This window comes from Rhipicephalus microplus, chromosome X (genome assembly GCF_043290135.1).
Source record: "Rhipicephalus microplus isolate Deutch F79 chromosome X, USDA_Rmic, whole genome shotgun sequence".
Classification (NCBI taxonomy): Eukaryota; Metazoa; Arthropoda; class Arachnida; order Ixodida; family Ixodidae; genus Rhipicephalus; species Rhipicephalus microplus.
Genome location: NC_134710.1, coordinates 303,745,830 through 303,770,299, shown reverse-complemented (window position 1 = coordinate 303,770,299; position 24,470 = coordinate 303,745,830). Strand labels below are relative to the sequence as shown.

Genomic DNA, 24,470 nt, shown 5'->3' with positions numbered 1-24,470 from the left:
CGAGCCACGGCGGCGACGCGCACAGTCACGTCGCAGCCGCGCCATGATTAGCATGCAACGCTATGCACTTACATGAATAGTATTCCATCATGGTGGCGTTGTACCGGTAGGCCGTGGTTAGGTCCATGTCGAGCGGCCGTCACGGGTCCGCGCTGGCGCCTCGGGCGCGTCACTGAGCGGCGTCCCTGGCCGCTCGGGGCCGGGCTATTATTGCCCGCAACAAGCACGCGGCTCGTCTCGCCGGGACCCGCTCATAATTGCCACAACTGGGTAATCGGATTGGTCCAATAGCCGCCGCTCTCGCGGACCCGGCGGGCGCGATCTTGCCAAAAATCAATCACGGAGTCATCCGGAGCGCTCAACGAGCTCCGCAAAGCGCGCATTGGCCCGACGCCGTGACGTCGCTCGCATCGTCACGCGCCTTGCACCCAATGGGCGGCGACGGGAAACACCCCCTCCGGCTCCCGGAGGGAGAGGAGTGCAGGGATGCTGCGACGGGGTCCGCGTCCGGGGCCTCTCTCGGGCCTCTCGGCCGCCAAGCTTGCTCTGTCGCCGCTTCTACTGCTGCCGCCACCACTGACGCACCCACGCTATTCATGAGACCCACCGAACAAAAAGAAAGAAACATAGGCTCGTTCCTTGACTCGGAATAGGTGAGTGAAGGGAAAGTGGCTGTCATCGATCAGTTCAGTTCTTGGCAGACCACTTCTTTCCCATTGTGAAACAACTAAATGCCCGTGATGCGGGACATGCAGTTGATTCAAATGTACCTGTGGTCCTGAAAAGAAAGTTGTGACCGCATGAGGGCACTTGAGCCTTCACTCGAACCGACTGGCTTTCATTTCACAGACATATTCAGCTCTGTTTTCTTCTCTGCGTGAAGGAACCTGCAGCAATTACACGGTCAAGTCATGAACCATAAAAACTATTTCATAGTAATTGATACACGATGCCGACATAGCGAAATATTCGCTAACCGAAATACCGAGAGTGATATATAAGCTTTGCTATGGCACAAACTGTCGAACAGAATAAATTTGTAGAAGTTCATATATCGCATATTCCTTTTTAGTAAAAATGTATCGATGAAACAACTAAACGCCAAATAAATTTGCTGATATGTAAATATTTGTATTTTGTCAATTAATACATACCTAGCCAATTGATTCTCGGTGTCGCATTCAAAATTTGCCAGTAAATGTTCTCATGCTGGTTCATAAAGAAGGTTTATCATTCTATATCACAAGAAACTGAGTAATACTGGAACTTTCGACATCCGCTTTTTGAAGCAGAACGAGCCCCTATTGTTTCAAGCGATCGCTTCACCTAAGACAACTCGTTTGCGCAGTGAAGCCAGCTTGCCAGTTAACGTTAACATATTTCGCAGCTCCCTGTCTCCTCTCTTTTCTCGCGTGAATGCTTCAAGACATTCCACTGATAATGAAATTCTCTCCGCCTTCCCAATTTTTTTCTGATAATTACCATTAGCCGACACTGACGTGTATGTTTTCACGTATGCCTGTTAAAGGCATGTTACTGGGAATCACAATAATGTATAGATATTGTGTGCAAATCCAGTGCAGTGTGATTCTCTCCAAAACGAGTGAGATTTATTGAAGTTTCGTTTTGTCATCGTCAGTTGTTCTAGGTCATGCACTCAAGTGAGCAATGCACGTGCTCAACGTTTTTCTCTACGCGTCGAGTAACATTTTCACTTTCTTAACTAACCATACCCGGTGTTTCGTTTAAATCTACACGTGTTTAAAGAAATCCCATTTCAACAATGCGGCAGACAAAACGCTTGCTTTCTTGTTTTCGTCAATTCGCAGAGATATTATTTTGTCGGAACTGAAGCCGTCCGACATGCAGCGCTTTCCGCGCTGCTCATGCTGCGATTGCTTTTCTCTCCTTGTGGAAGGTCTCTTACAAAGCGAAGAGCCGCGAAAAAAAGAAAAGAAAAAAACTTCTACTCGATCCTTGGCTAGAAGATAGAAAAATAAAACAAAAAAAGAGAGGTGGACCAAAGCGTTTTTTTTTTTTTCGTCCAGCAAACTATTCGCTCTCTCTGAAGCCTCGCTGATCTGGGGTTTCCGACACCACTGACCGCACACTGAAATCGACTTTCTCGTCTCGTTCGCTACTTCTTATTGTATATTTCTCGGGTCGCACTTTTTTTCTCCTCCTTTTTTGTTTCTACGTGTGCGCTTAAAGCTTTATAGCGACACTCTGGCATGTCCTTTTGTGTCTTTGCTGCTTAAGAATTCTTCGGCACACGGAAAGGGAGAGAATAGCTTGGTGCGGAGGAGGGGAGGTGAAATCGAAGCAGGGTGCAGGAAGATCGTCACGGTCATTATGAATGGTCAGCTGGCGTACTCGGCAATCCTGGCAGATCTATTTCACGCTTCGCAGCGGCTCGGTGTCCCTCCGCCGGCGCTCCTGCTGCCCCTGCCTGCTGCGGCGACCAGCGCTGGTCACCGCAGCAATCGCACTTTTATACTGCCTTGGTGTCGCTCGCTTTTGTTCCCCCCAGAACCGCTGACTTCATATTTCTCATCTTTAGGGCCGCCGCTCTTCGCTCAGCGAGGTGCGTTAACGTCACAGTACGGTTTTCTTTGGGTCGCTGTTCTTCGCGTTTTTTTTTTTGTATGTGTTCGCGCAGTGGTGTGGCTCCGGTCACCTTTTTCGCTTGACCCGGTGATGCCCGCTCCTTGCTCATACATACGTGAAAGAGCGCGCTGGTCGTTTTGTGGCGATTTCTGGTAAAGCGTGCATGGCGCAGCTTTTCGTCTAGCAAATCTTCCCGTTCCTCCTTTTCATATCCCCTGCTCTGTTCCTTTGAGCTTCGCTTCCATCTCTGGTTTCTTCTTGTTATTCTTCGTAAGATTTTGTTTGCTCTCAATTGTTTTGCAAAACAGGCTTCTCGATCTATTCTTTTTTTTTTCTTGGGGAGGGGAGGGGGAATAGGAATAAAAAGAAAGGTACGCGCATGCCGATTTGTTGCAGCGGTATAAGGTATGCTCTATGGGAAAGTCTTCACAGCCTGAGTAAAATATTTCTCGATGGAAATTAACTGGCACGTGCGAAATATGAAAACAGCTACTGTTAGAACAGATAACATGATTTTGGAACTGCGGATTGTGCTAGTCACATTTAACTCATCATCAGCATAAGGTTGCCATTCCGTTTTGCCGCACCAAATTCTTTTCAGCAGCCTTCTTACCGAAAACAGCCGCCGATTGGAACCACCTTCCCTCTTCCGTTGTATCAATAACAGACCCTTTGTTATTCAAGGCTGCAATTTCTCAGCAATGCTTGTAACGCAGTTTCCATTATCTATCTTTGTCTTGTATGTGCTTGAATTCTTATACATTTTTAGTTGACTTATGTTGCCTTCCTGAGTTGCGCATCTGATACTTGTTTCTTTATTTTGTCTTTTTTTCTTGTGTGTTATATATGTTGTACCCACCCCCTCTGTAATGCCCTACGGGCCCTGAGGGTATTCTAATAAATAAATAAATAACGATAAAGCAGGTGTAGACAACAAAGTGTGTGTTCTAATGTTGGTTTTTTTTCTCCTGATGGTTAAAAACACACGCTCATTATTGCCTATAAGGGTGTCAGTAAACGTCCATTTGACCGTAAGATGAACACAAAGCTTCAGTTGGCGCCATGTGTACAAGGAATGTCGTTGTCGTGTCCACTGGACAACGGCGTGGACAGGGCACAGAATAAAGAAGAAAGGCGGGAAAGAAAAAAGAAGGGGCGTGGTATGGGACATCACGCGGAGACGGTGGCGGTGCGACCGTCGTCTTGTAGCCCATTGTGCGACAAACAGCGCCAGACAGTCTGTTCGAGGACGTCGCCTGCTGAGCGCGCTCTTCCGAGAACTGCATGTGCCCGCTGCGACCCGGTCACGGCTTCCTGGGGCTCGCGCGAACAGGGAGCGGTGCTGTCGCGAGGCCCGCTGCTGGCCCTCCTTTATCGCAGCAGTGCCGCCAACGGGCCACAACGGGAGCAGGCCTAGTTTAAGAAAAGTACACAAAAAAATTCGAAAGGAGGCATAGTGCCCCGAGTGTCGGCCACCGCCATTCTCACTCGCTCATCTCGAGGCTGAGTTGCGATCCAATGGACCTCAACATTGACTTTCTCTTTGAAACCTTCAATTACGACTTGCTTGCAACCAACCCTCCCTTCTTTTGCTTACCCTAAGCCCCCTCCTGTATCTGTCTGAAGCTTATCTCGGGTGTAGTTGAACTTACCCCCGCCTGCTCCAATCCACCCCCCCTCTCTTTTTCTCGCACCCCACCGAACTTCGGGCCTGTCTACGTGCTTTCGTTCATTTATTTTTTTTTCATGACTCCTCATTCGTGGCTGCCAGCTTCTAGTATTCTTCACCTCTTACTTCATTGTGAGAGCATCGTTTCCACGGGCCAACGCGTCGCACAATGCCGCGGCTCGAGTGTGTATCACAACACTTACACCTTTTTTCCCCTCAAGTGCAGGCGATCCCCTGTTCGCTCCCCCTTCTTATTTCGATACCCCGCGTGGCTCCGCTCCCCTGCCGCTTTGGCCGATCCGAACCGCCGCTGCCGCCTCCTCAACGAAACGGCCTGTTTTGTACACAGGTAAGTATCCGGACGCTGCAGGAGCAGTTGCTCACTTGTGTGAACCGCGAGCGGACCAGTGTATCGAGTCAATAGGCTTGGCTTCCTCTTTCTGCGCAGCGCCAACTTCCCTTTTGGGGGAAGTCCGTACATGTGGCACCCTCCACCACCGCTTCTGTGCGCGCATTGTGGATCGCTTTTCCCTGTCCTCCACTCTTCCCTCCACCTTATGAGCTTAGTCTCACCGCGAACTGCGCCGTGAAAAACCTCGTTCCGGCGTCTCGCAGACGACGGCAGGCTGAAAGGCCCGCAGTCCTGGGATCGGTCGCTGCGACGCACGAGCGCTTCCCCTCACTATATATTCGTTCTTTCTTTATCGCGCTTCTTGCTAGCTTTGCGGTTGCTGCTGGGTGATTTCTTGAGCGGCGCCTGCAATCTCCCGAGGGAGCTGCCTTTGGCGGCGTGGAACCGAACTGTATACTACCGCAGCAATGACGACGTTTTCTACAACACTCTTCCGAGCCGGCGACTGCGGCTAGCGCGCGAACAAGCCATATGTGGCGGCGGCGTGCGGTAAAACGGCCTGAGGGGGGGAATCGGTGCGTGCCTTGAGTGCGCGTATATCGAAAAGCGATCGTATGCGCTTCATCGGAGGCTGTTTTGAATACAGGGAATATGGCTGAGTTCTCGCTGTCTATATGTTGAACATCGCGGTGTCAAAGTACGAATAGAGAAATCGGCGTAGAAAAAAAATTGCCCGTATTCAAGAAAGGCGTCTTCTCTCTTTAGTTCATCTTTCTTTTTCAATCTAAAAAAAAATGCGTTCAAACTGAAATCTTTTACTCGTGTTTAGGATAGCTTTATCTGCTGGAGATAAAAGCTAGATAAAAGCTACTCGTTTTATTGCGAATAGCCTTTGCTACTCGCCCCGCCGGGGTGGTCTAGTGGCTAAGGTACTCGGCTGATGACCCGTAGGTCACGGGATCGAGTCCCGGCTGCGGCGGCTGCATTTCCGATGGAGGTGGAAATGTTGTAGGCCCGTGTGCTCAGATTTAAGTGAAGGTTAAAGAACCCCAGGTGGCCGAAATTTCCGGAGCCCTCCACTACGGCGTCTCTCATAGTCATATGGTGGTTTTGGGACCTTAAACCCCACATATCAATCAAATCATCAAGGCTTTGCTACTCGCCTGTTTTCTGCTGAACGTGCTTTGAAGCCAAATACAGTGCGCACTACCGCGAACTTATTGGCTGGGCGTTTCTTGCGCTGAATATAATAGGCCGTGTCGCGTCTCGCACGCAGATAGTGGCATCATTAAGATTAGGCTATGTTCCACTAAAGGAAGAAAGGTGCGAGCAGCCGTGACATTTGTATCGATTCCTCACATCAAGCTTATGCAAACAAATAGCTATATGTGAACAATATGAATTATGCAGCTCTGCCATATCGAGTCGTTCATAATTTACGACACCTTAGCGTTAGAATACGCAACTGTGTCCGCCTTTATCGCCGCAGGGTGTCCGTCCCTTTTCCTGATTCCTTCTCTCCCGATTTTGCCAATGTACAAGATATATACCATGTACGCAATCGTCAAGACGGGAAAATAGGTTGGAATACTGGTGCCCTTTTAATTATTTTTTGCTTAGCTTTTTAGCTTGTTCATTGGTGCGATTTGGTTTTCAAGTGGCCACCCTCAAAAAACTTGATCCGCGCGATCACCGGAATTGCCAGGTCTTTGTAGTGTTCATTATAGGCGACATGTTTTGCACGAGCATACTCGCCGGAGCGGCGTCAATAACTATCGCAATACGAGTCCTTCGGTAGAACCAACAACTGTAGCACATGCGCGCCACTGTTTTTGTCACTTGGCTTTGAAATCAATGCGTTATTATACGCAGAACAAACAAAAAATTCGCAAAAACACTGAACACGTTAAGAGTGGCCGCAAAACAGCCGCGATTTGTTGCGTAATATGGGGGGTGTATACCCCATTGCAGGGAGCGTGGTACGCAATCGGCAAAGCAGGAAGCAACGGCGACGAGAAATTTGTCGGCTGTGTATACGGTGTCCCGTGCCACATCTGACGAAATCGCGCGAGAGGACGGCCGCGAATCTGGAATTAGCGCAGCCAACACCGAACACGTTTCCATTGTTCTCAAACTGTTCAGGAAGTAACCGAGAAGAAAAGAAGGCAAGACGAGAGAGACGCGCATGTGTGTGTGTGTTCGTGCTGTACAGAAGCGAGACAATGACAGTTCGGACAATGGCGCGGCGAGCGAGATTTCACATTTTCCTGCCAATGAGACGTTTTATTATTTCGATGGCGCAGTCTCATTTGGCACTCGACCGACGAGGAGTTTGGTGTGTGATCGCAGAGAAGGGGTTTGCAGAAAAAGGACATTGGGGCTTGGACAACGGTTGGTGGAAGGGGGCGGGGGGAGTGTATTAGAAGGTGAGGAGTGCATTGGAAGTCCGTAATGACGACTCACGCGGAAGAAGGAGCGCGCAGCAAGGCGAGTCCACAGCAACGGCCTGGCGGACGATTTGTTCACCACTCGACCGAACTGCTGACAAGTTAATGACCAGTAGCGACCGTTGGAAACGGGGGTGGTTCTCGACATTTCGCTATGCAGGTCGCGTGTGTACCAAAACTGAGGAGGAATGGACGTGGAGGATGGCTATATACGGGTATAGTCTTCGCCATTCGCCTTGTTTGTATGTACGCTTATCGAGAGCCCATAAAGGAAACAAACATCTGGAACCGAAATCTCGGGCACCGATTTGTAGTCGGCCAATGAACAGCCACCGATTGTCGTGGCCGTTTCGATGCATTTCATGTTTCTTGGACAGTTTGCGAATCCTTCATGCCACCCGCCCGTGTATAGAATGCGAAAGAGAGGGAGAACTGAAACAAGGATGAATGCGAGGATGCTTCATTGAAGGAAAAAAAAAATGGTTGAACACTGTCGTACTTTGGAAGTGATGATGGGCAAACAATGCACACAATCGGTAAAGTCCAAAACTATACGTTCTATTCCAATTATTAAACCTCCTTGCTTCGCGGTAAGTGTAGTCGTCACGCCGTTATAGCGCGTTTGGCATCAGTCTAGTGAAGTGTTCCAACCTCCTGAATCGCCAAACGAGCGTCACACATTGGGCGTGGCAATTGATGGCAGTCCTGCTCGTGCAATAGAGGAGCCGGGCGTCCCACCATTGTGGTGTATTGAATTTCGCGGAAAGGCACAGATAACACTTGGCTGTTGATCTATCGCAGGACATGCACTGACTCCGTTCCTGTAACTGCGGCGTTTTTCAATGCCTGGACTGGTATGACGAGGACGCATGTGATACTCACAACTGTTCATAACGTCCCGTGTACACACCTGAATTGGTTATAGGTAAGACCACCACCACCACCACTAATGATAATAATAATAATAATAATAATAATAATAATAATAATAATAATAATAATAATAATAATAATAATAATAATAATAATAATAATAATGTCACCGAAATTAATACTACATTGAATATACTGTACTATAGTTTTGTGGTTGCGATACTGCAATTTTATCAATTGAAAAGTCAACTAACAGACCGAACGAAGAGTGCTCAGTAATTTTAAGGAATAGTCACTAATGACGTTACCGAAAGCAATTAGAAAGAGGAAAGCTCCACAGCTTTATGCACATTCTAGACATCCAATGTCCTATACTCTGCAGATTTTGCAGGTGAGCGGTTCATCGCGACGTACATCCTTTGCTCACAAAGTAAACAAAGAAAGCGATGACCAGTTGGTTCTTATCAATGCTGCATTGCGAGCAGAAACAGCGCGAGCTTTTTCTGTTTAATTCATTTGCATATATCATTCCAGCGCTTGACCATTTCTACAATATGTCGTTGCGAAAAGAATGGCATGTGAACAAAAAGAAGTGGCGCAAGTCAAAGGTTGATTATACTATGAACCTATCGCGCTTAACCTATAATGCAACGGCATCCAAATTGACTGCTCGTGTTTTTCGCACGGCCAAAACTAAAAAAATAAACACCCATATGGTATTTTAAAAAGTTGACTTTTGCAGTATATATCGACGAGTCAAGTTTCAAGTTTGGATATTATGCTGTACTAACTAGATAATGCATTAAAACACAAACAATTCGCCTGTTGGATTGGAAAACTGCAGGAACACTTCAACAAGAAAGGATAATATACCAAGTGTGGCACGCATACTGTATCTGCTAAGTGCCCATTGTGTGAATTCTCGTCAGCAGCTTCTGTATAGCTCCATTTTGAATCCGAAACTCTGATGAAGCAGTACCTATGGGCGGCTTGAAGGACCTTAAATAGACTTTCAGGCGCTCTATTACAGCCCTCTATGTTTTTCTTCGGCCGCTTCACCCAGAGTTCTTTTTCTTCTTTGATATGATAAAAAATTGTATAGGGTTACTATGCATCATCGAAAATCCGCTGATTTGGCAAGTCAAGTCCATTAATGGCGGCGCACTCAACTTTCAGAGCATTTTTTTTACATTGCCTCATTTTTCAATTTGTTCTGTACTAGAATTTTTCAATGCCTGGACTGCTTTCAGCATCGCGGTGGGAGTATTAAAATTAAAAAAAAAACATTAATCAGTGATGCGAAGGCCAATAATAGAAAAAACAGCTTCAACTGATCGCGCGTAGGTCGTTTGGATCGCTCGCTGTATAGCGTCATTGTGTACCCCGCCGCAATGGCTCTTTCTCGCCCTTTCATTGTCAATGCAGAACGCTCCTTGCGCCATTAAAGTGGCCGTTTCCGCGTCATTCAAGTCGATTAATTCAACAGACGCTATCGGGTGCTCAGACGGCCTGGAATAAAATAAATAGAAAAAAAAAGAAATAGACGGGCAGTTCGCGCAACTCCAAAATACATGCGAAACATTATCGATCAATGCGAACTCCCATCTCTGATCGGAAGTATCGCTCACCGAATGTTGTCCTGCATAGCTCGTTAATTTCAGTGCTGTCTGCCTGGCCGGCTTGTGGATACGTCGGACCCTTGAGCGTAAAAGAAGTGTGGCCTGTTCGGTGCAGCGAACGAACGAAAATAGCGTTTAGTGTCGGCGATGCGTACGTGTGCTCCCTTTGCGAGACGTGATAACCATTCAGTGTTCAACGGCAAAGCGGAGATTAAACTATAGTGATATCTGATCATTCTTGCGAGTAGTTCAGAACATTGAAGAGGAAACGCAAAAACGTTTTGCTCTCTACAGTTGCGATGGCATAGCAAGATACATATGACTCTGTGTACATACGCATGCATGTGCACACTGACCGACAGTTCCCGGCATATTCACCGCGCTGATGATACATAGCTGCACCATGATCATAAACGGGCGTTTTACGCTGAATCAACTGATACTTGACGATAGTTCCAACTTCTAGCATTAAGTGGTGCTATATAGTGTTTACGCAAAGACGGCGATAAGTAACGAGAACTGGCAAGATTTGATTTATTTTTTGCTAAAAAATACAAAACATGTATTCCTATATGTGGGTTGGTAAACTCCATGTGGTACACATACCGAAGCTCTACGCCCGATGTTATATCTATTAGTCTAGTGGACATACTGTGGCGCCACCTACGTGATGACGTCACTCATAGGATGCCGGGTTGTGTTGTCTGCCAGAACACTGCATTTCCTGCTCTTTTGCTGTGGGGACCGTGCCTGCTTCCCTTTGTTTTGAAGCTCAGTGCTTAAAAAAGCGGTAAGACCTGATAATACGGACAAGAAAACTACGAATCGGTGCCCCCAATGGCACTCTCGTGTCTAATTTGCATCGTAAAGTAGCGACTAACAACCGGTGCAGCCTTGGGGGACGATGCAAATGGTGTCGCAAAAGCAAAGCTGCCGTATTCCACAAATATTATCCTATCTGTGACGTCAGAACGATCGCAGCGCTGGCCTCTGAATGGGAAGACCATCGCAAATATTGTTTAGCTATAGGAGAAAACGTGGCAAAGCGAAGATGAACTATAATTTTGTTAAAACCTTCGCGTTTGAATTAGAAGTGGCGCTAATAATCACGCACAAAGGTGTTTCCACAGCGTACTCACATGTGCACATCCTGGATTTAAGTGCATCCCTTCGAAACCCTCTGTGTTTCGCGCAGAGCTTCGAGAGATCTACGAGCATAGCACCGGCAGTGCTTTATAGAACCACCTCCAGTGTATACGCTTCGAACCCCTCATTGCCCCAAACTCGTTCTGTCGTTTGTGGCAATAAAACCGCTTCAAAAAGTCAAGAGGTATATATATATATATATATATATATATATATATTTCAAAGCCGCGTGTCTTCGAGCGGTTCCATAAATCACTTCTCCACCACGACTTTCGGTGTTGCCGACAATGCTGACACCCCCTTCGGGCATGAGGAGGGAGGCAGTCCTCGCCGAACCGCACACTGCGAGTTCATTCGGACGCTATTCAGACGACGAGAGCGCACCGACAGCGGGTGCCTCTTGGTGGCGTGGTTTGCTGCCATTGTGCCATGGCAGGGCAGCGCCGATCTGAGGATTATTATTGTCACACCGATCGCGTGAACACGGCCCAGTCGACTTCCCCGCTCGGCCGCCTTCAAAGTGGGCCATGGTCGCGAAACGATTCCACGTTTCTCCCGATTTGCAGCTAAACGCCCCGCGGTGTGCTGTCTTTTTTTCGTTTTGATTTGTTGATATTATTTGGCGAGGTTAGAGAGATTTGGTGGCTCGAACGCCGTGGTGTATCCAGTCAGTACATACGTCACAATACGTGCAATTACTTCCGAAGTAGGACAGCTACGGTAGTACTGCAGTGTCCCATTGCGCACCCAGAAGCCTGAACAGAACGTTTTCTTTCGCTTACGCTTTACGTGCCGGCTTACTACCGTGCCCATAAAGAAACAGTAAAGAGCGTGATGTGTAAGCAAACCATTTTACGCATGACAGGTAGGATAAGTAGGAAAAGAAGTAGGAAAATGCGGTGGCGGAGAATAAAATGCAGATAATTTGGTCTAATTGGAGCACCGCGACCTGCTACTAAAATCAGACGATGATAACTTGAGATTTCAAATGTGGCAACTATTAGTGCACATGGTTAGTATAATTAAACAGCAACATTCTACCAAATTGTTACCCAGCAAAAATTGCATACATTTGGGTAGCAGGTGGCGACAGAGCGTATGAGGGGGCTTGAGAGAGTGGGGAATCGGGAGAGGATAGCACGAAGGGGAAAGAAGCCAGAGGTGAAGTTTCGCCCGGTGACGGCTCCATTGGCCGGCGACAAGCTCCCGTTCTCTCGCAGAAAAAGAAAGAAAAAAAATAGACATGCTCACTGAAAGAGAGCCAGGCGTTCGGGGGAGCGTAAGAATTGGAGTCCGTGGCTGCCGTTTTTCAAGCTTTTGTTCGGCACGTATAGTAGCGGACCCGGTATCGGAATAACGCGCCCCACATGCGCGAGAACCCAGTTCAGCTTGGGCGAGCGTGAAATGCATGCTCCCCAAAAAATGAGCATCGTCGCCGTTCGATGTCCAAAGTGCGATAGCAGCGGCGCCCCGTGTTGTATACGCACACTACTGAGGACCCTTGAGCGGGCTCTTCACACCCGCTGGACATCTGAGAGTATCGGCTTCACTTGGCTCCTTTTCCCTGTTAATCTTTCTAACATGGAGGACCGTGGGCCTGGCGGTCCAAAAGGGCTTCGTCGCCTTCCATTTCCTTCTATATAAAGCGCGTGGGAGAGCCGACCGCCAATGCTGAACCAGCCATATGGCTTCAATGCTACCTCGAACAACCTCCATAGGCGTTTTCTTGGCACACACCTCGCGTGCTTAATTGTATTGAGTTGGAAAGAGCTCTATATGCACAATAGACAAACATGTGCTCATACCCCTTTGAATTGTCAGTGTTGATAGGGGCTGAAGCTGTGCACGGACCGCATTTCAAAGCCCGGCCAAGGCCTACTGAATGCACCGAAGGCCCACCCGAGCTCGACACTATATAGAGGGCTGCGAGAAGGCCGGGTGCTGGCCCAATAATATGATGGTTTGCTGCGGAGACAAGATACTGCTTTCTGAAGGTGTCATCTTATTCTACCCATAAAAATCAAACAGAAGCAAGCGATGCGTGAAAGTCCCCATATACACGAATTAACTTGTCGTGTTAAAATAACAAGCTGTCCAATGGTTCGAGCTTCAATGAAGCGCAGTGTTCTTGCATCACATGACCCGCCAAACGGAAGTTATTTTCGCTGCTCGCCCAGGCATCTAGAGCTGCTAACGCCTTTTACGCAAGCATAGCAAGCTTGACGTATTTAGACTGTTTGTTCGTCCATAAGTCATCATCGCCGTCGTCATCATCATCAGCCTGACTATGCCCACTGCAGGACAAAGGCCTCTCCCATGTTCCGCCAGTCAACTCGGTCCTGTGCTTGGTGCTGCCAATTTATATCCGCAAGCTTCCCAATCCCATCTGCCCACCTCACTTTCTGTCTCCCCTTCACCCGCTTGCCTTTTCTTGGAATCAAGTCTGTGATCCTTAATGACCAGCGGTTATTTCGCGTTCGTGCTACTCGCCCTGCCTATGAACATTTGTTCTTCATTTCGACTATGATGTCCTTAACAGACTTCGTTCCCTGATACACTCTGTTCTCTTCTCGTCCCTTAGGGTTACACCTATTATTTTCCTTTCCAATGCTCGCTGCGTCGTCCTGAGCTCAAGTCGAAACGTCTTTGTAATCCTCCAGGTTTCTGCTCCATGGGTAAGTACAGGTAAGGTGACGCTGTTTTATACTTTGCTCTTGAGGGATAGTGGCAATCTATCATTCATCATTTGAGAATGCTTGCCAAACGTGCTCCACCCCATTCTTATACCTTTAGTTACTTCAATCTCGTGGTTCGGCTCCGCCGTTACTACCTGTCCTAAGTAGACGTACTCTTCCACAACTTCAAGTGCACTGCTACCTATCTGGAAGCGCTGTTCGCTTCCGAGGTTGTTGTACGTTACTTCCATTTTATGCAGGTTAATGTTAAGGCCTACTTTTCTGCTATCCCTGTCTTATTCGGTAACGATGAATTGCAAATTCATGATTACTGTAGAGTAGCTCAGATGCAGGTCATTATATCCGGAGTTTTACATTGAAAACTCACGATATGATTATGAGAGACGCCGTAGTAGAGACCTTCGCAAAATTGCGATCATCGCACGTTACACGGATCTCTGTGGCATTTCGCCTCCACGGATATGTGATCACCGAGGCCATGATCAAACCTGCGACCTTCTGGTCTGTAGCTGACCACCGTAACTACTGATTCACCCAGGTGGAATCAGATGCAGGGCAGGATGATTATTTCATGAATAGATAGCACAAAGCTCAACTTGCGTGCTGATCTCTACGCCCGAAAGCCTGAGCCCGACCCACGGGCAGGGCCGAGCTCGGAATTCCGGGCTACCCGTAGTCCGTGCACACATCTAATAGGGGTACTGCATATGGAATTAACCGCTGAAGAACACACTATAATCTTAAATTGAGAGAAAAAAAGTGTATTTATTTATTATTTATTTATGAATACTGCAACCCTAACATAGGGTTTTGGCAGGGTGGATATACATTTGATAAGTTTACAAATCGGCAAACAAATAAATATAAAACAGGTAAGGCATTTACACACTTTCATAACGAAAAAAAATAATAACAGTGGTTTGTAATAAACCGGCAGAACAACATATGGAGAAATGAGCGCTAAATTCAAGATGATCACAAGTGGAGAATGGTTACAGTATGATATCCGTAAAAATGAAAAAGAAATATATTCAGTTCGTACAACAAGTTATCTCACATATGTGCAAAGCCTGTTGTCTGAAAGAATGTATCTGAAAAAAAAAAAAACCGCGCACATTGCATGCACTGTGTCATAGGCCCACCGTGACTTGCCCCACCGTGACACAAGTGGCTCAGATATGAACATTTTCAGCTCAGCGTAAATGCTCGCCAGTATAAAATAATACAGGACTCTCCTTTACGTATTAGTATGCGAGAAAACAGTTGAGGGTCCTAAATGAAGCATGGTTCACTAGCATGGTCACTTCCGCCATGATTCAATACGCCGGTTAGATGTTATTGGCTTCGTCCGAGCCGCTTTTCAGTATAAAGTGCTGATAGACGGCATCACTTCCAACGCGCTTTCACAACACGCATCGAATGAAATCCCGAAGTGTACGACCGTGGTACACGCGCGACAAAATGCGTTGTACATAAAAGGGCCAACAAGCTAATGGGCGGTCGTAAATAGCGGCGGCACACGTGCGCGTCACCCCCCCCCCCTCCCCTCCCTCGAGGTGACGCGACAGGTAACACCTTGTCAAACAGCCTCCGAGCTGCCTGCCGCTGCTTTTCCGAGCCTGACAGGGTGGCTGCGCCACGAGCATTCCGCAAACACGCGGAGCGTGCCGCTCTCCTCCCCTTGTTTGCGCAAATGCTCAGCGCACGGGCGAGCAGGCCGGCGGCTGTTTTTGTGGCGCCGGCGGTGACGATGTTCCTCTCCACAGACAATTGCCCCGGGGTCAGCTTCAGATGCGGGTATAGATGCAGCAATCTATTATCTGTCGTGCGTACCGTGAGCGGACCGTAAAGGGGTGGCGTGGAGTGGCGGGGATGAAAGGGGACGACTGCCCTTTGCGTCTCGATGCCATTGATAGCTGCTGTCACCGTAATTGTTCCCGAGTGTGACGTCCTTATCCTTACCCCCGGTCCAGGTAACCCTCTTTCATTCAGGACGTTTGTATTGTTCGAGTCATCGGCGCTTCAGAGGACGACGAATGTTGTGAGGTAATGATCGGAGTGATTATAGTGATACCATGCATGAAGCAGGGCTCCACTCAAGGATGATTTACTGTAAGCGTTTCTGCGAATGCTGACTTCAACCAAAATAAAGCAACAATGTTAAAGTTGCTATGACACGTGTAGCCTAAACATTCTTCTTGATTGCAAGGTTCACTCGCAAACGTAGAAATCACCCTGCTTGAACTTTTTTGCCCATGTTTACAGAGGCCTTACACAAGAACACTGGCGGTGGTAGTTTGTGCGCAGCAGAAATGCTATAAAACCAATTGAGCATTATTAAATGCACCTTACAACCCTCACTCATATATTGGCGGGTATTTACGCGTACTCATACTAGGCTTCATGTTGGTCTCAGAGGATAGCTCTAGACTCCTTTTAAGTACGCGCTTCCCCAAATACACTCTTGTAACCAGTCCGTATATGGATAGCAGGGTCGAATGAAATCCCTTGAAATTCGTTTGACGCAATGTTACTGCACTGAAGCCGTGCACTGAATGGAAGAATTAGATGCCTTTAAAATAAACTAGAAAAGCTCAAAAAGAAAGACTTCCTCATCAGATCAGGGCACACGACTATAAGGAGTGCTTACAATCAAGTACGAAAAAGCTCTCTGTAATTGTGCTAGATGTATGGCCTTCTTTTCCAAGACACTCATTTCGGGAAACGTTGTTCCTGTAGCATGCGCTCCACACTTTTCAGTCGGGTGGAACGAGATATAGGGACACGACCACGTGGACAGGTAATCCCGCACAGCTGATTTATCTCCTTCCGTGTAGGCCACTCTTTGTTTCCTTTATCGTTAACAGGTTCGAAGTGCCGCTAGCTCGTGCGCCGTGCCATGGTTGACCGTGAGCCTCGTGTGCCGGCCTCGTAATTCGTGTTTTCGGGGGCCTGCTCTGGGCGCAATCACTTTTCCCTCGCGATGAGCGAGCAGTCCTCAAAAGGGAAAGTCCCCAAAGGAACATCGATCACGGCCTGCTCGCCGTGTGACGCGGCGCCGACAGGCGCCACCGACGGCGAACAAGAGACTGCCGCGGGGGGATATCCACGGCATGAGCGGTTCGCGCCCTGGGGAGGACGAAACACTATAGGCCACAATTAAGCCAAAATGCTCTCGACGCGGCGCAGGTCCCGGCGTGTGTATATGTGCGCTCACCGCAGAGGCTGCCTCATGATCCGTGCGAGAGAGACGCGCCCTGGCGGAGAACTGCGGCCCAGACGGGCGCGCACTCCCGGGGTTCTCTCGTGCAGGCGGCGACAACCTTAATGGCCATCTGTGCCTCATTTCGGGGAGGGCTAGCCTTTGTTGGCTTTTTGCTTCTGCGGCGGGGCCGGACGAGCAGCATCTCCATCCCTTATATGGAGTGCCTGGTATAGTGCATGTGCCGGCGCGGTCCCAAAAGCTAGCCGGGATACGGGGATGGCGACCTCCTCACACCCCCCCTCCTTCGCGCGAGTACGTATTGACGAGCGTTCTCGGTGAACGAGCTGCCGTTCTTCTGCGCACGCACGCACACGCGGTGGAAGCATAAACTCCGCCCCATTGTTGGCCGACGCGCTCGCCTCCCTCCCTTGTCGATTGTCGTTCGGTGCGGCGTTGCTTGTCGTGCGGGCACGGCGACAGCCCGGTTTCATTCGTTTTCCCTCCGCCCCTTGGTCTCGTGGACGACACCTCGGCCATAATGCAATCACAATGCCATTGGCACTCTGTGAGCAGAACAATGGGCAGTGGCGTCTGCGGCTCAATCGCGGCACTCGTGGCCCGAAAAGACCAAGTGAGAGGTGGAGTGGCAAAGCGACGGGGGAGTCTACTATATAGTCCGCCGTCGCCTCCAAGGGAGAGCGTCATGGAGCCCGAAGGAAGTGCGGACTCAAAACAGTTCGCAGCCGGAAACGGGATGTCGATTGTTGCTCTCGACAAATTCTCGATGCTCGGAGAAAATTGGTCAATTTATGGACCTGAACGGTTCGGACGTGTCCATCGTCACACGGAGGCGAACGCCTCGTCAGTGACGCCGTTCAGGTGAAAAACTGTCACTGTCTCATTTCAGCCATGTCCTTCACATTACCTCCACTGTCGTTTTTTTTTTTTCACATATTACTGTTGTTGTTGATTGCTGGCTCCTTGCCGCGACCCTCCCTGTTTACTCTGGCGTCCACTTATTTCTCTCTTTGGTCACCCAAAGCGTCCATCACATTCTTCTTCAATGCATTGTTTGCTTTTCGCCGTAGTTACATGGCCTCACGTGTACGCTTCCAAACCCTGGTTCGAGAAATGCCGGGCGTCTTATTGTCACTACATCTCTTCTTTTCCCTCCTTTTTCTGGCGGGAACCGATGGTGGGCCATACATTGCGAGTGGTGAGAGTATATATATAGGGCTTAGGGTCATCGGTTACGGATAAAGAGAGAGAGAGAAAGGGGGGCGGAAGACGCCCGCAGCAGGGTTTCGTACCGGGCGTGTGTTCCATCCATTGTTGTGCGTGAGGCCTTTGTCTCGTTACCTCGGCCTCGGTTCGGGAGCTTTCTTAATTCCCTGGGCTCCACTCCCATCAATGCTGATGTCTCTGTTGCTTGATCGGCCGGCGCCCGTCTTCTGGGAGCAGTTCTCCTCCCTTTCGTGTGTGACCCGCCACCAGCGTTTGTTTTCGCCTTCTGCTGCTGCTGCTCCTGCTGCACTGTTGCTCCCCTTGGCTCCGTGCGCCAGCACTTTCCGAAGAAGCCCCCCCCCCCCCCCCCGTGTATGTGTGGGTGTGTGCTCCTTTTCCTTCTCGCTGGGGAGCCCATAGTCCCACTTCCCGAAATGGGAAGCGCGACAACTTTTTGTGGCCGCTTGATGGTGTTCCTCACGCACTACGCCCAGTAAATGGCACCGGGTGTCCCTCGTCCCTCCACTTGCTTTTTTTTTCCTTTACTGTATAGATATGCGGACTTTGACAGAAGCGTGCTGAGGACATTTTTCTCTTGCGTTGTTATCATTCGTGTCCTTCATCTTTCTTTCTTCTTAATACGCGCAGTGATTGAAAAGCATATCTCGGTTAGAAAGCCGTAAGAAATTGTTTTGAACCGTACGAGAACAAGAAAACATTACCTCAAGCAAATAATGAATATAAAAGATAAATCGATAGAGAGCGAAATTCACGAGATGAGTTGTGCGTTCGCCCGGTAAAACATCTATTGCGACTGTTTTACAGTGCATTTTATATCCACGTCTAACGTTCACAGTTGAAATGCAGTAATATCGCTTTCACTGATTTTTTTTTTTTCAGTACTCACCCAATTTGTTCGATCTATGGTCAGTTTCACGAGTTCACAAAGACGAAGTATAGGATGAAGTCAGAGGTGAAGTGCACGCCAACGCGGCCAGGACGAATGTATACCGTACAGATCGCACGCCTATAGCTGCAATGCGCGCGGTTGTTGTTTGATGCCTCCTATGCTTTTTTTGTATATCCCAGCCGTTTTCACTACACGACTTTTCTTTTTTTTTTTCAGGGCGAGAGCTTCGAAAAAACAGAAACGGGTTGGAGTGAGCCGCTTCGTGATGCGATGAAATTTCGAATTGTTGCTCTTCTTTCATGACAGCGTGCCCGGGGACCAGTTGCAGCTTTCCAGCCGCGTATTACAACGCCCAAACAGCGAAGGCATTCAGTAAGAAAGCCAATTAAGTGCCCAACTTCGCGAGCGTATATAGAACGCGTGCGAGTGACTCGGTATTCTTCATCTCTAGTGATCTTTCGTATAATATCAGGTGGCGCCCTCTTTTGTCCTCGATTTCACGGAATAGCCACGAAATACCGCTCCGTTCTTTTTAAGAGTGCCGCCATAGATACATCAACGTGGGGGATCCCCGGGCTGCGCAGAATGAAAGCTCTGGAATCGCGAAGATGTGGGGAAGCCACGGCGTCGGACAAGACACCACGTTTTCGCGTGTTTTCTCGACGCTGTGCGCAAGCTTAAAAGACGTTTGGTGCGACGTGCACGGGTGTGTGTGGTGGGAGAGCGGTGGCGGGCTTCGCAAAGGTTCGGAAACGTGGCGGCCCGCTAGATCGGAGTCGGCCTGCGATGGAACCGCGCGCGCACACGTGCGAAACTGGCGGGCCTGTCACGACGCTCTTTGATCGGGCGAGAACGGAAGCCGCCGGGTATCGCGACGCCTCGTGGTACTACAACGCAGAGCCCGCCGCGGGAGCAAAATGCGGCTCCTTAGTCGCGGGACAGTTCTGCCGCCTCTCGGTACGCCGACGGGCCGCAGACAAGCGAGCCCTGCGTGTTGTGTGTGCGTGCGTGTGTAAATATAGTTGTCCTGGGATGCCTCGTACCGCGGTGATGTATGATTGCGAGAGCGCGGTTTTCATCTTGCCGCCACTCGGAAGCGTCACTTCCGCGCGCGGGACCGTGGCGGAAACGGGTCACGTTTGCCCTTACATAAGCACGCCCCAGCTAACGGAGAAGATTGCACAGGGGGCGCGCGCGGATGCGAACAGCTTCCACGGGCTGTGGGAGGCGCTGCTCTCGCACGCCTGGCTTCGCACTTGCGCTTGCATTCTGTCTGCCGCTATAGTATAATTTAGAACATTCTCAATGCACCATCGTTGTCATGTTTCACCGCAATGATCAAACAGGGGGGCGTGAACTTTGTCCTAGACAATATTTCAGTCAGATTTCTTTTTTAAACCCGATCCAGCTTTCCCCTATCTTGCTTCTTAAGAAACAAACTCTAAACGGGAAGACGTGGGACCACGCAATTGAGGCTGCTAGCGAGTATTCCAGATTCCAGAAGCTCCTAAGCTGTATTATATATAGTGAAAGAAAAATATATACACGTGGGCACATGACCGATATGATGTCACTTCCCAGACTATGATATAGTATGTTTTACTGTATTGCATTTTGTACGTTTATTACTTTGCTTACAATATATTTTGTCTGCCAAGCGAGAAGGAATAGCCGGTACCACCACAATGGCACCCACCTCTCGTTTTTCATCTCAAAGAAAAAAAAAAAACTTGATCCGAAGTGGTGCATTTATCGGCGCAACGTTTTCATCTCCCCTTCACGTCTGATTATGCCCAGCAATGCCAAGCATGCCAAATAAAATGTAAATTTGTCTTTGGGGTGTCAACGTGCTATTTTTCTTTTTTTTTTTTTGACGGCTGCAGCGAGCTGCACAGAAAATTGTTTGATTTTGAATGATACTGTACACGGTCCGTCCCACAAGGGAGGCTTGCAATCCCTTCTGATATACAGCGCGGTGTTTAATTGACCTTTATGGTCACTCACTTCTCTGTGTAACTTTCAAGTGACTTCTTAGCGCTTTATATCCTAATACAGTGATACCGAACATAAAACTCGCTATACAATGCAGGTTACAGAGTGGGATTAAAATACACACACACACACACACACACACACACACACACACACACACACACACACACACACACACACACACACACATATATATATATATATATATATATATATATATATATATATATATATATATATATATATATATATATATATATATATATATATATATATATATATATATATACAACATTAAGGACAACGACTAACATTTACGCTGTAAAGGCTGTGCAACGTACAGGTTTGCTGTACGGGTAAAGAAAGGTACGCGGTATGCATACCTTTACCAGTGAAAAAAATGAGGCATTGCGGTGGATATCTTGATAATTTGGAGTACGAAATGTTTACTCAAATTATCTAAATAGTGGTAGCGGGATGAAAGAAACGAAAAGAAATGGTACTCTCTCAGGTATGCAGCACCATAACAAGCAACCCTGCGCGCCATTTCGCTTGACAGAGTTTAACCGTAACCTTAGTCGCTGAACCAATGCTTGATCGCAATGTTATCCTAAAGAAAAGCAGCCAGAGAACTCGATGCACGAGTACGTTCATCGAATCAGATCGTCTGCCGACCTCACATTACTTTGAGTAAACTTGAAGAGCCACATAAGAGAAGGGTGCCATCAAGGCCGGCTTACCACTTTCCCTCAACCAGAACTTGCCGCATCACACGTGCTATGCACGCACAGTAGCGAGCATTCTCTGAAATCGCGCGCTAAGCCAACCGTGCATGCACCGAGAGTGGTCTATAGTAACACAGCCTCTATATAGTGAAAAACGGGGTCCTATGTTGTGTTCGTGCGATGTGCGCTCGCTCTTGTTCCATATTTCTCCAGGTATACGGAGCTCTATAGAAATAGAGGGCAAGCGTGCGTCGCCGATGCCCGCGCTTCTCAAGATAGTCTTCCACGATTGCTCCGAGATGGCAAGCGGTGATGTCGCCCCGCAACACATCTCTCCCGGTCTCATCCCGGCAACGACTCGAGACATCATCGCCAGGGACCGCTCGACTTGTGCCGTACGCCCCTGGCGACAACGAGAGAGGACGTTAAAATGTCATTAAACAAGTGCTGCCCGACTACGTCGCGCTGATAATTCATCTTGACGATTCTTGGGTGGCGGGTGCCCCGCGGACAGAGCGGGAAGGCGCCGTGACACGAGGCTGCACGCTGACGATTTCGCTGAGAGGCGGGACAGTGCGGTCTGAATCAAGGGCGGCAGAGAGCGCACCCAAGGCGACGCCGATTGCGCGTCTTATACTTGCTCGTGTGGCACGCTGAAGGGAAAATGGGCACGAACGAAGAAAAGAGAGACCCTCTGTCCGCAGCTTTATACCCTCAGCGCGTAGCTCCCTCTAAAATTTTACGCTCATTTTCAACGCTTAATGAAAACTCCGTGAATATACCGCCGTGATAATATTATATAATACGGACAGAAACTACAGAGAATTCGTTTTCTATCATTTATGCGAAAGCAAATAATCATAGCAAAGAACATTCTCTTATAATTTGTGAACGGTACTGTTGAGGTCAATTACTGAAAATGGCAAAACGAAAATCAGGGAATATAAAGGGAAATACAGGAGTTTTGTTTTGATCAATCGGTCGAATACAGTGTGTTCAGCTGACCTGTTAAGCGCGAGAGGCTGAAAAAGAGCTTCGGGCGGAATGTAGGTTTATAAAGATGCGGAGGAACCTTATTCGGGGGAATTCAATTGCAGACGTAATCGCTTATCAGTGGCCGTTTTCAAAGAATAAGCAGACACTTCAAACAAATCGCCGGTTTCCCGAGTCTACAAATAAGAACCACTATTACCTACATAGCTGCTTCGTGAATGTGTGTCGAATAAACTTTAGAAATACGGTTCCGCACGTGTGTCGTATCAGTTGAAGGACCGGTCACAATGCGAGACAAACACTCGATGGAAGGTGAACGCTTCATACATATGAATTCCCCGCTTATCAAGCTTCTGCTCCTGTTTACATTATGTTGCTCCGCAGTGTACGATTTATTAACTATAACACGGACGTCGAAAAAGAGTACTTATACTTTAATTCAATGCCCTGTCACTGATACGAGTATATCCATCATCACTTCACGAGAATATGTATTCATCTTGCCTTTTCTTATCATATAACGCACCACAATTCTTTTAGGTCATCGTGACTAATTGCTTTTCCTCACTCTCGTGGTTGTCATGACGAGTTTTTGCCGTTGTTCGGTAGCACTTATCCATGCTCTGTGGAGTTTTGCGAAACATTGTGGAGCAGTCCCATTATATTTTGGTTGAAAGTGTCATGTGAAAACGCGATATCGTTGACCGGTGTAAAGAGGTATCAGTGGCTACAACTCGATCACGCCGATATGTACTGGTTGCCTAGCAACCCGCCTCTTCAATATATATATATATATATATATATATATATATATATATATATATATATATATATATATATATATATATATATATATATATATATATATATATATATATATATATATATATATATATATATATATATATATATATATATATATATATATAAATTTCTCTCGTCTATATTTCCCCCTTTTAACTGTAGAGTATTCAACCGTCAACGTTCTTCATTAAATTGGCATAGTATGGTTATTCTAGACACCCTATAGGGTAAACAAGCAGTCCTGATTGGGTAGGGTGGGGTAAAATGAGACACGGGGCAAAACGCGACATTTTGGCTTTGCCTGTTTCTGTAGCTAATAAAAAATACTTTTCTTTGTTTCTTTTTTTCAGCGATAAGTGCTGGTCCTTGTCTACCTTTTCACTTTGTAAAAGTCGATGATTTCTCAGAGCGTTCACGCGGGAAAAATTACGCGGATGGTGTCAGTGTGTTCGTGACCTGTCAAAAAGGCGCGAAATTCTGCTCGGCCAAATATTCGGATCCCTGCATGAAGCTACTCCTGCGTCAGCAACGTGAACATTTATTTTGTTACTTCAGACTACGTATGAGCTACATACCACCAAAAATTTAGTTTGTTTGGTGCCTGAGGACAAAGCGGAATTTCTTTAAAATTATGGCATGTGAGAGGGGCAAAGCGCGACAAAAAGGCATCCAATTGTCTTATAAAGAGTGTTTAATATTTGAACCATTGACTTACACTCATTACAGATTATATTTTTCTGTTCAGGAGGGTTTGTACATACAAGACAATATGATAAACAGCTTCCTGGGGTGAAAACGGCATGAAAAAGCACTGATTGTCGTTCAAGACATGACTCCCTCCATTCGCACATGAAAGACTGTCAGTGTTAGATCTGCAAAGAGTTCCAGAGCAACACAACACCGCGTTCTGTCTAGATGTCTTGGAGCGGATTTGACCACCCCTCACGCAACCTAATGATTTTCGAAAATTATTGAAACAAGCCTTATATCTGTATATCTATTCGTGAGTGAAATAAGCACGATAAAAAAATAGGTAGTGGAGTGATGCACACTTCTTCAGGCTAAGTCTATACTGCCATCGAGCGATCATAGAGCAGCTGTTTCATGTGACTGACGTTCTTAGTTTTTTCGTGGTCTATATTGCGGACAGGTTTCGGCGGCCACCATATTGGGCCGTTTTGTTATCTTCTACAATTAAACGAACAGTG

General features: G+C 47.6%; 1 protein-coding gene and 1 long non-coding RNA gene across 6 annotated transcripts in view; one reads left to right on the top strand and one right to left on the bottom strand.

Moving 5' to 3' along the window:
• The window catches only part of sv (paired box protein shaven), a 223,364-nt gene that overhangs the window by 87,037 nt on the left and 111,857 nt on the right, over positions 1-24,470 (bottom strand). The window contains exon 1 of one of the 5 annotated variants that reach the window (XM_075879453.1): positions 73-287. The exons of the other annotated variants lie outside the window; for them this stretch is intronic. Coding sequence (XP_075735568.1) covers positions 73-127 — 55 coding nt within the window. The 5' untranslated portion in view covers positions 128-287. Of the gene's footprint in view, positions 1-72; positions 288-24,470 lie in introns of those variants that run through there. 5 annotated transcript variants of the gene reach the window in all.
• LOC142776212 (uncharacterized) overlaps positions 541-24,470 on the top strand; it is a 185,471-nt gene continuing 161,541 nt past the window's right edge. Inside the window, exon 1 of the long non-coding RNA XR_012887378.1 lies at positions 541-653. This is a non-coding gene — a long non-coding RNA (uncharacterized LOC142776212). The remainder of the gene's footprint in view (positions 654-24,470) is intronic.